General features: G+C 38.4%; 1 protein-coding gene across 1 annotated transcript in view; it reads left to right on the top strand.

Moving 5' to 3' along the window:
* LOC136248481 (sushi, von Willebrand factor type A, EGF and pentraxin domain-containing protein 1-like) overlaps positions 1-12,394 on the top strand; it is a 129,571-nt gene that overhangs the window by 18,178 nt on the left and 98,999 nt on the right. Inside the window, exon 9 of the mRNA XM_066040259.1 lies at positions 2,366-2,863. Within this exon, the coding sequence (XP_065896331.1) occupies positions 2,366-2,863 (498 nt within the window). The remainder of the gene's footprint in view (positions 1-2,365; positions 2,864-12,394) is intronic.

Here is a 12,394-nt window from a genome sequence, read left to right as displayed (position 1 = left end):
ACAGGGTGATTTGTTTGTAGCTGAACTCTCTACAAGGTATGTAACTTGTTTCTAGCTAATCTCTTTGCAGGGTAACTTGATCTTGAACTCTCTACAGAGTGATTTGTTTGTAGCTGAACTCTCCACACTACAAGGTAACTTTTTCTAGCTGATCTCTCTACAGGGTGACTTGTTTCTAGCTGATCTAACAGGGTATTTGTTTGTTGCTGAGCTCTCTACATGATGACTTGGTTCTAGCCGATCTTTCTGCATGCAGGGTAAATCATTTCTAGCTAATCTCTCTACAGGGTGACTTGTGTTTAGCTGCATGATCTATCTACAGGGTGATTTGATTAAAGCTGAAATTTCGACAGGGTATTTTGTTGTAGCTGAACTCAGGGTGATTTGATTGTGACTGAACTTTCTTGGGTGGCTTCAGTGTTTGTAGCTGAACTCTCTACAGGGTGACTTAAATGCTTGTATAGCTGAACTCTGTACAAGGTGGTTTGTTTGTGGCTAAACTCTCAACAGGATCAATTGGTTTCAAGCTTATCTCCCTACAGGGTGACTTGTAATCGTCTGAATTGCTAGAACGATTTATTTGTAGTTGCGTGGTGATTGTTCTATTATAGTATCTCGGCAGCTGAATGCTCTATTAGGGTGACTATTCTATTAGAATATTCCGATCTTGCTTTTGCTACATGTAGTTTGCTTTCAAATCATAACTAAGTGGTTTGTAATCCGATTCTTCTTCTATACTACTGCTAGAACTTTTTATGATGATTATTCTAGCTACATATCGATTTTCAGCCCATTGCTCTATACAGTTTGCCTGGTAGGCGTGAAAACTAATAGCTTTTTTATTCATAAAAATTGATCACGTAATTGTGACACAGGTTGGATTTTGTGTCATATCTTGATGGCCTTTATCTGGATTCATTTCAAACCACAAAAAGGCACTCCTATAATAGTTACTCCATCGACATAGCAATTTTCAGCTCATTCCTTCATACCCTGTGGGCGTGACAGACCTTCAACCTTATTGTATGCGAATAATCGGTCATAATTCTGTGAATATTCACCTGATTCCTACCAAACTTGATACTAAGATCCGCTGTAATCAGCCCTTTAGGTGTACCAAATTTCAGCCTGATTGGAGCATGCATTCGTGTTTTATGGTGGATTTTGCAAAGTATACAAAAAGTAGGGAAAAAACGAAGAAAAACAAATTTGGCCGCTTGTATTTCGGAAGTGTCTGGAGCAATTTTCTTCAAAATTAGTATGCAGACTCCCCTACCTGGCCAGCACTTCTGCAGCAATTTTGGTTCCAATTGGATAAGGGATCACAGAGCTACATAGGTGTGAAAATTGTGTTTTCTTTTTTCATGTTAATATACTCACGGTGTGGCGCTGAATACTTGGGCCACAAGACACACTACCGTGTGTCTTGATCTTTTAAGGTGGCGCTGAAGTAATCAAATGAAGCCTTACCAGGCCAATGGAACATCATGTTTGTGGCCATGCACGAAAAAACACGGAAAACTAATAGAACAACACGAAGCGCTTCGAAATATTGAAAGAACCAGCTCTATCAGACTATCAGGCTACTATTGCTGATACAAGTAACAATATTCACGTACTAACTTCATCACCTTGTCAAAACTCTGGTAACTTCACAGCGAACAACACCAGCTGTCATCGCGTGATTACTGCTTTACGGAGCACGCTCTGACCAGTTAAGCTGTCTCACATTTCGTGAAAAAACTCCATATTTATGTACCATAGACCTTCAAAATTTGGCAGAGGCACTGGTGAAGCGGTTCTTTACAGGGCTATGGAACGATTTTTCGTGATTCGCTGTTGACAGGCGTGATATCACATGTTGAAAATGCGGGTTTGCGTTTTAACCAATTTCCACGTTGTTATCGTTAAAAAGGATTCCATAGAGTTGTTCTACAAGGTGAGAAACCATAAGAGCCAAGGCCACTTAGCGCTAGGTTGTTTCTGGGGTGAGTTATTTTTAAAATCGGCTCGTTAGTGAGTTTAATAACCACGAAATTAAAGCGGTTGATTTCACGAAACTTGGCATGCTAGGCTACAACATTACAGGCTATCATAAGAACCCTTTAAACATAGACTGCATGGTTCACAAGTGGGGTTCTCCACCACCCTAAAATAGCTAATTAAGCGCGTGGGCTAATTTTAATCGTGACAAATGGGCATTGTACGGCTTCACATAATTACTTCAGCGCCACCTTAATAGTGTCCATGTCTTGTTACTTGAAATTAACTATGCATCACAAACTGTTTATAAGTTGGGTGTTATCTGTTGTGCTTGTAACCACCTACTGTTTATGGTTGTAATTGCTGTATATTTTACATTCAGTTGGTGGACAGAGCTGTATACAAAATGTAAATGTTCAGCGAATTGGTTTGTATGAAATGAATCATAACAGATTAGGAATTGTTCCACATCTCAATTTTCATTGTAATGCAAGAATAACTGGAATCAGAGTCAGGTTAATACCTGATAAAGATCGGAATAATTACCCTTACATACAAGTATGGAGACCATCATCACAGGATTCAACAATTCATAGTAAAATTGCTCAAGTTCAAGTTGATGAAAATCACATTGTTCGGTTAACTTATGTAGAAGCAAACATTCCTCTCACTGGTAATAACAGAATACTTGTTCAGTCAGGAGATATTATAGGATATTATCATCCACGTAATGCTCGTTATAGATTGAGTAGCATAGAGACAGTTGGATATGCACAATATCAATTTGATGATGTTGATGGTTCTACTGCTACATCAATTGATCTTAATAATGCCGACCATCGCTCTGGCCTACGTCATCCATTAATCAGTTTCAGAATTAGTAAGTGGGTTGGGTTATTGTATGCTGTTGTTTCTGAGTCTGGCAAAAGTATCCTAAATAAATGTGCCTCATTGTGTGTTCATATCAACAGTACTATATATTACAGTATTACTATTTTGCATATGTGAACTAAACCAGCTAAACTATTGCATAGCATGCTATACAGATAATATAATCTAATCAAAAACAGCTAAGCTGTAAAAAAAGGTGCGGCCACCAAAAAGGCCATGGTGAAAAAAGATGTGAAATCCAAGGTGGCGGCCAAGAAATGGCTGTGATGGTAGGTTAATGGTAAAAATTTTAATAGCGACAATTCAGGTGAATTTGGTGCCACTTGGTCTTGGCACAAAATTCACCTGAATTGTCGTTATTAACATTTTTTACCATTAACCTACCATCACAGCCATTTCTTGGCCGCCACCTTGGATTTCACATCTTTTTTCACCATGGCCTTTTTGGGGGGCGCACCTTTTTTTACAGCTTAGCTGTTTTTGATTAGATTTCACTTCTTTTTGTATTTGTATACCCCAAAGCTGGCCATAGGCCGGCTTTGGGGATTTTTTAACCTATCTTTTTTTCTTTACCACAGGAAGAAGAAAAGATGAAGCAGATGTTACTTAAAATATTTCTGATTTTATCAGTAAATATACAAATTATATATATACCACTTTCACACCTCACTTCAAAGGGAAGAGAAGGTGTATAAGTGGTATAATAGCACTGCTAGCAGTGCTCAGGAATGCAGTAACGAGAATAGGAGGTAGTATATACAAGTTATATCCCTCCTAGGAGTGATATAACTTGTATATATACCACTTTAGCGTGGGAATTCAAAGGCGCCGCTCGGTGTTTAACTCGCATATTGCCCGGGAAATATCATGGGAAAGCGGTTTGCCAATGACTTTGATACCCAGCCAGTTCAAAGAATCGATGCGCTTTGACTCGTTATATTGAGCGACATAGAGCTTTGTGTTGTGGGACTCGGTTTTGTAGAGGTTGCTAAGCTTAGTACATAGGCTAAGATAGAGTAGTTGGTTGTTACTAAAGGATAATGAAGGCACAAAATAATTGTTTGGGCGATTGTGGATGCGTATTTCTACCCACCACGTATCAGCCTTTGAACAGACCATGGAACAGCAAAGCTACTACTGCTACGTTGAAATAGGTTAGTAACTTACAGTTCTAAGTACTTAACTTAATATAATAACTTACTTACTGTCCCAATAGTGAAGTTAGTTGGCTTAACTTAGTACAAAAATGATAACAATATAAACTCCATCCCACAATCGCAAGTTTTCTAACATTGTGTGTTGAAGCATAGTAACGTATTAATGACGTTTTAACGTATGGACAACGTTTTGATGGCTATTAGCCCACACTATTAAAACCACAATCGATCTTCAGATGCTACTGTATAAAACAAATGGGATGAGTTCTCATTAGTTCTTTCACCTATCAGGTGAGTACGCCCCAAGTGATATATATCACTTGTACCATGGCTGCTTGGGATTTTGCTGACATATACACCCGCAGCCCTCAGGCCTGCGGCCCTCGGGCTTTGGGTGTATATATCAGCAAAATCCTTTGCAGCCATGGTATAACTATTACATACTACCTCCTATTCTCATTAATGCATTCCAAGCATTCTCAGAAATCATTTGATTTCTTTGATGAAACTGTGTGATCTCCTCTCCTTTAATATAGCGACACTTCACAAGATTGATAGTGGGTTTTAGTTTTTGTAAAGTGAGCCAAGGCATAGATCATGGACTTAGGGAAGAAGATAGTTCATTGTTTTACTGAATGAAGTAGGTCACAGGTTAGTTTATATTGAACATGTTACATTCAATAGTCACGTGGCGATGTCCCTCAGACACTGGGTGTAGCGCTTAATTGATTTGGCCATTAGTGTTAATAGTATTCACTACTTTAGTTTATTCATGGCTAGTAAAGTAAGTACTTTAGTGTAGTTGAATCATCTTTACATTGCTGTTTTGACACCTGGCGCGATGTCACACACGCGTAGTGACTGGGCGTGGCGCTTAATTGGCTAGGCCATTATAACGCTGTAAACATATTCACTGCTTTAGTTTATTCAAGGGTAGCATAGTAAGTACTTTATAGTGCACTTAAGCTTCATTATGAGCTGTTCAGCGCGTATTTGGGCTTCCTGTGTTTAATTGCGTACCCACAATCGAAGCGATCTGCATGCTCATGACAATACACTTACGTTAGGCCTCTCAGCAGCGCCTTGTCGTTGCTCTTAGGACGTTACCCACAATCGAAAGTCACATGGTCCCATATAAATAGACTCGCAAAGCATCCCTGCAGTTTCCATGTACACTTGCAGGTGTTTTACCCAAGTGGAATATATTAGTTGTAACATGGGCACCTGTGATTTACCTGAAATATACACACTCGCACTCGGGCTGCGCCCTCGTGCTCATGTGTATATTTCAGGCAAATCACTCGTGCCCATGTTACAACTACTACATATATATAATACATATATTTATTACAGAACACTCTACACGGTGGTTTCTTTATAACTGAACACTCTACAAGGTGACTTCTTCTAGCTGATCTCTCTACAGGGTGAATTGTTTGTAGCTGAACTATCTACAAGGTAACTTCTTTTAGCTGATCTTTCTACAGGGTCACTTGTTTGTAGTTGAACTCTCTACATGATGGTTTCTTTGTAGCTGAACTAGGGATGCGGCGATTATGCCGGCATAATTTTGGGCATAATAGGTATGTGTGGGAATCAAAATTATGCTAGCATTTTGAGGTGATTATAAAGCTTTAACAGTAGGAAAATCTGCAGATTGCACAATTCCGTTAAAAAAGATCGAGATACTTTAACAGAGCAGTCAGTAACTCTAATAGAACAGTCACTAAATAATATTTACTGTAATAAAGCAGTCACATTGAAATGAAATACTCTAATACAGCAACCAGCTAAAGAGTTCAAGACTATTTGAAGCTTAAACATCAATGAAAATAGCCTGTTACAGCAAAAAAAACTGGCATTATTAGCCAATTATGCCTTTATGGTGGCATAATTTTGGGAATAATGGGAAATTCTCAAAAGCATAATAGGTGATTTTTTGAGCACTGCTCAAAAGCATAATGCTCAATTTTTGGAGCATAATAGCCTCATGCCTAAGCTGAACTCTCTACAAGGTAACTTCTTCTAGCTGATGTCTCTACAGGATCACTTGTTTGTAGTTGAACTCTCTACATGATGGTTTCTTTGTAGCTGAACTCTCTACAAGGTAACTTCTTCTAGCTGATGTCTCTACAGGGTCACTTGTTTGTAGCTGAACTCTACATTTATTTGGTGGTTTCTTTGTAACAGAACTCTCTACAAGGTGACTTATTCTAGCTGATCTTTCTACAGGGTGATTTGTTTGTAGCTGAACTCTCTACAAAGAACTTCTTCAAAGTGATCTCTGTACAGGGTGAATTGTTTGTAGCTGAACTCTCTACAAGGTAACTGATCTCTATACAGAGTGACTTGTTTGTAGCTGAACTCTCTACAGGGTGATTTATTTGTAGCTGAATTCTCTACAGGGCAATTTGTTTGCAGCTGAAATCCCTACATGGTAGTTTCTTTGTAGCTGAACTCTCTACAAGGTAACTTCTTCTAGCTGATATTTCTACAGTGTGATTTGTTTGTAGCTGAATTTTCTACAGGGCGATTTGTTTGCAGCTGAACTCTCTACATGGTAGTTTCTTTGTAGCTGAACTCTCTATAATGTAACTTCTTCTAGCTGAACTCTCTACGGGTGGCTTGAATTGTTTCTAGCTGATCTCTCTACAGGGTGACTTGTTTCTAGCTGAACTCTCTACAGGGTGATTTGTTTGTAGCTGAACTCTCTACAAGGTAACTTCTTCTAGCTGATCTTTCTACAGGGTAATTTGTTTGTAGCTGAATTCTCTACAGGGCGATTTTTTTGTAGCTGAACTCTCTACATGGTAGTTTCTTTGTAGCTGAACTCTCTACAATGTAACTTCTTCTAGCTGAACTCTCTACAGGATGACTTGTTCCTAGCTGAACTCCCTACAGGTGATCTGTTTGCAGCTGAACTCTCTTACATGGTGGTTTCTTTGTAGCTGAACTCTCTACAAGGTAACTTCTTCTAGCTGATCTCTCTACAGGATGACTTGTTTCTATCTGAACACTCTACAGTGTGATCTGTTCATAGCGGAACTTTCTACTGGGTGATTTGTTTGCAGCTAAACTCTTTGCATGATTGTTTCTTTGTAACTGAACTCTCTACAAGGTAACTTCTTCTAGCTGATCTCTCTACAGGGCAATTTGTTTGTAGCTGAATTCTCTACAGGATGATTTATTTAAGCTGAACTCTCTACATGGTGGCTTCTTTGTAACTGAACTCTCTATTAGGTACCTTCTTCTAGCTGATCTGACTACAGGGTGACTTGTTTGTAGCTGAATTCCCTACAGAATAACTTGCAATGTAATATAACTGAGTAAATTATAAATGCAGCTGAATGCTTTATTAGGGTGACTGTTCTATTAGAGTATCTCGATCTCGCATTTGCTGCACGTAGTTTCCTTTCGAATCATAACTCAGTGATTTGTAATCCGATTCTTCTGTACTACTGCAAGGACTTTCTATGATGATTATTCCAGCTACATACTGATTTTCAGCTCGTTGCTCTAAGCGGTTTGCCTGGTAGACACGAAAACTAATAGTTTTTTATACATAAAAATCGATCGCGTAATTTTGACACAGGTTGGGTTTTGTGTCATATCTCCATGGTCTTTACCCCGATTCCTTTCAAACCACAAAAAGGCACTCCTACGATGGTTGCTTCATCTACATATCAATTTTCAACTGATTTCTCCTAGGGGTTTACCCTGTAGGCGTGACAGACCTTCAACCTCATTTTACGCAAATAATCGGTCATAACTCCGTGAATGTTCATCGGATTCCTACCAAAGTTGGTATGGAGATCCGCCTTAATGAGCCCTTTAAGTGTGCCAAATTTCAGCCCAATCCGAGCACGCGTTCGTGTTTTATGGCGAATTTTGCGAAGTGTGCGAAATGAAGAAGATGAAGAAGAAAGAAACGAAGAAATTAAAACGAAATTTTGTTCGCTCGTATCTCAGAAATGGCCGGAGCAATTCTCTTCAAAGTTGGTATGTAGACTCCCCTAACTGGGCGGCACGTCTCTAGCAAATTTGGTTTCAATCGGATAAGGGATCACAGAGCTACATAGGTGTGAAAATTGCGTTTTCTTTCTTCCTGTTAATATACTCACGGTGTGGCGCGCCGACTTTATGGGCCGCACGACACACTACCTTGTGTCTTGATACTTGGCTCCCTACATTTCCCTTGTTTGAATGAACGCATGAAACCTTTTGGTTGGGATGATGCACCACAGAAGCAATAAAATGTAATCTTAATGTAAATGTAGATCTGTGCTCCCTTTTCCAAATGAAATGATATTTATGTTGCAAATGAGCAATGTCCGTATGCATTCATGAAATACAGACCTTCATAGCTTAGTGTATTGTCTTCTTAGATTTTTTGCACATTTTATCATAGCTTATCGTAATGTTTTCTTAGATTTTTTGCACACTTTACAAAACCACAATGCACATGCCTGTAGACCTTTTTGAAATTTGGTGTACTCTAAGGACTTGTTAAAGCTAACTAATGTACTAAGTTATAGGAATAACTTGAAATCAATCTGTTTGTAGTTTAACAATCACATAGCTCAAACCTTTTGTGGTTTAAAAAAATTTGCAGTGACAGCTATGAAGTTGCAAGGAGAAAATCAACTTGGTGTAAAGTTGTAAGGTTGAAGTACTTTAATAGAACAAGTCACCAAGAAAGTTAAAAGTGTATGAAAATGTCAAAAAGTTGTCCAAGGTTTGAATTAGGGACCTCCATACCCATATATGCCAAAACCTTCACCACTGAACTGTTTCTTTCAGCTGATCAGCTGACCTTATTTCTACCTTATACATTATACAGTAAGTAACATAAATGGCAAAGTTTACAATTTCATAAATCTACATTGTTCTCGAACGTTCTGTGTATGCATGTTCTATTAGAAGTCCTCAAAATGTGCACTCTATTAGAGTATTATAAAAGTAAGTACAAATAACCAAATATGAGCTGCAATCCAATACTATTGTAACTTCTGTCTTCCATAATTGTATCTGTAGGTAAGAAGAAATTGGTTGTAAACAAGTTTCAAAGCCAGTTTATGACTGGCTATGGGAAAGCAAAATCCATGTAAAATCAACCAAGCTGGTAAAAAAGGTAGCCTTAAAAGCCTGGGTGGAAAGTTATAAAATCAAAACCAAAAGTGGTAGCCAAGAGATAAAGGTATCTGCAATGATGTTAATCTTTATTAACGACTGTGTGCATTATGAAAGTTTATTAGCATAATCATCATTGCAGCTATTTCTTGGCCACTACCTTGATTTCATAACTTTTACCCAAGGTTTTGAAGGCCTCAACCATTTTAAGGCTTGGCTACGGATTAAAATTTTTACAATTGAGTAGGGATCATAGAAATAAAAGCCATTAAGTAAGGGGTTACACTTGCAGCTGTACTATAGTGGAATTTAACTCTTAATTCAGTCTCATAACAGTATATCCATGACTGAAGTAGAGATTAAATGTCAACTATGGTATAGCTCCAGGCGTATAGGCGGTTTCATCACTTTTTTGTTTCTATGATTCCTACCCAATTATATTTTCCTTATACTTGATTGTTTACTTTTTTCCTTATTTACTGTATGACAGTTCATATATGGTTCCTCAAAGAAAAGAATGGCCCCAGACTTATTATAAATGTAACCTAAAATAAAAACATCCTTGCATGGGGTTGTAAAAAAGGGCACTGCTGTAGATCAATCAAGCTTACCATATTTGACTGGTTAATAGCCGTGGCTACTATAACTTTCAGCAAGCAAAACCCTGCAGCTACTATGAGAAGGCGGCTACTATACGAAGGTGGCTACTATCCGAGGGCAGCTACTATGAGCTTGTGTGGCAGCAGCCCGTGGCATTTATATGGATTCACGAGTGTCTGACCTTGTTTAATCACCTGCCAATACTGTTATTCATTTTAACTTCTCTAAAAAATGCTATTTCCTGGCTTAAAACAACTCCTTTGCCTGGTTTCTGCTTCAAACGTGTCTAGCCAATACTTGCAACAGTATGTTCAGATACTAGCTGCAGCTCTTAACCAAGGGCGGCTCTTATGACAGCAATTCTAGGCTGTGGAGTGGCTACTATCCAGGGGCGGATATTATACGAACCGTTGATATTAACTGGTCAAATGCAGTATTCAACTTGACTGCTAAGAACAAGGACTGATATCAAGTTGTGGCCAAGTGAATGCAGTAATACCTGTTCTCTTTGTATCTAGCTATAGCTATTTAATAAAACCAGAGCAAAATTAATAAACATGTAACTGTTATTAAATTGTCGTTTGGCTGCTACTTTTTTTGTAGATTTTAAAAAGTGGCCAAATGGCAATTAATACCAGTTGCATGTGTATTTTCTCTAGTTTTATGAAATAGCTATAGCTAGACACAAAGAGAATCGGTAATACGGCATTTACTTGGGCACGACTTGATATCAGTCTTTGTTCTTACCAGTTGTTTTACAGATTGATCATGGTAATATTCCAATCTACATGGCCGCAACTTGATATCAGTCCTTGTTCTTACCAGTCATGTTGAATAAGCTTGTTTGATTGATCCCTACTTTGCTTGGCAGCGCCCTTTTTATAGCCCCAAAGCTGTTTTTGTTTTAGGATATCACATATTTTTGTCATTGAGTAATACAAGACAAAATAAAGCTAATAGTTTCATACAAGCCACCTTGGTTATCACAACAGCTTCAACAGTTATTGTGTGTATTGCATCATAGCTTGGGACATGAAGTGGCAAAACCAAAGAATGTAGTTTGGTACAAGTAGGCAGGTACTTGTCTGTGTTGCAATCTCAGTAGGATATGGCTTCTGAGTACCATTTAAACCACCAGTGAACAGATTGAGTAAAGGCCATTTCCAAACTTCTTACTATTTTGTCACATACTGGATTGTCCCTTGAAATGAAGCTGTATTGTGGGTTGTGTTAGTTACTTCAGACCCATTATCATATAGTATGATAGTACTAAATAGTAGGGGTTGGTAAGAAATCATATGGTTTCTTGGATTTTCACACCTTAAAAAATGGCCTTGCAATAAGTTTTACCCCAAAAAACCACCTGGTACTGCTGTAATGATGCTGTACCTTGGTTAACTGAAGCGAAAAGGTGAATGTTTTGATGTACAGTGAGTTTTAAAACTTTCAAAATTCACCTGGGTTTCGCCTGCCTGCCTGCCTGCCTGCCTGCCTGCCTGCCTGCCTGCCTGCCTGCCTGCCTGCCTGCCTGCCTGCCTGCCTGCCTGCCTGCCTGCCTGCCTGCCTGCCTGCCTGCCTGCCTGCCTGCCTGCCTGCCTGCCTGCCTGCTGTAAGACCTGGTTGCGCTAGGTGTACGGCTCCAGAAATTTCAGACACCTAAGGTAATGATGGCGGATTCACAAATCTGTTGTTCCGATTATGTTCTGTCCACTTCACCATGCTGTTTGCTTTCATCATTCATTCGCTTCTTTGTTCTTCTCGAAGGATAATTAATAGTTGTGGCGCTTAATAGTTGTGGCACACGCTACTACCCAAACACGTAATTTTAACAAAGCGTGAGTACGTGTGTGTAAGACAAGGGTGAATGGGTGTAGTACCCAAGGAATTGTCTCTAGCATTTATTAATGCTGGGTAGTCATTTTATATAGTCTTAATTACCAGTTTAGTTTTTTGTGAGGTAGCTAGCTAATAATGTCTCTGAGGGCAGATCCACCTTAGGATTTAGACTTCTAAAAGCGTGAGTTCCACTCTTAATAGTGGGCACTCCAGCGATATTTTACTGTAAAATCATAAACATTTAGGCCATTAGAAATGCAGCTGCAGCCTTTAATAGTTGCTTTAAAAGACAAGACGATAATTATTTTAGAGGCGCTTATTGCATACGAAGGTAATTAAGAGACAGCTGCTTCAAGTGATATTTATAGTATGTGGAAAACAAAAAGAATATAATATAGCTAGCTAGCTAGACAAAAAAACCTCGCTATTTAAAAACAAAATATTAAGTTTTGGAAGGAAGTAGGGATTAGTATACTATGAATGCTACAAAAAGAGTATGATATAGCTAGTTAGCTAGCTAGACATAAAAAGTAAACAAACTAGCTATTTAAAAAATAAAAATTTTAAAAGAAAGTAAGGATTTGTATAATATAAATGCTACGAAAAGTAAGGAAACAAGCTCAAAAATGTACGTGAGCTGAAATGAAAAATGATCCAGCAGTAAAAAGTAAGGAAACAAGATTAGACGACTATTTGTTAAAATGAAACACACTTTAATCTCTACTTTTGGCTAATTTGATGGTCTCATTTCAAGATGCTAGCCAAAAGTATAGGGATTAAAGTGTGTCTCATTTTAG

The sequence above is a fragment of the Dysidea avara genome, chromosome 3 (genome assembly GCF_963678975.1).
Source record: "Dysidea avara chromosome 3, odDysAvar1.4, whole genome shotgun sequence".
Taxonomy (NCBI): domain Eukaryota; kingdom Metazoa; phylum Porifera; class Demospongiae; order Dictyoceratida; family Dysideidae; genus Dysidea; species Dysidea avara.
The sequence above is the reverse complement of the archived record's forward strand: the minus strand, read 5'-3'. Positions and strand labels throughout refer to the sequence as shown.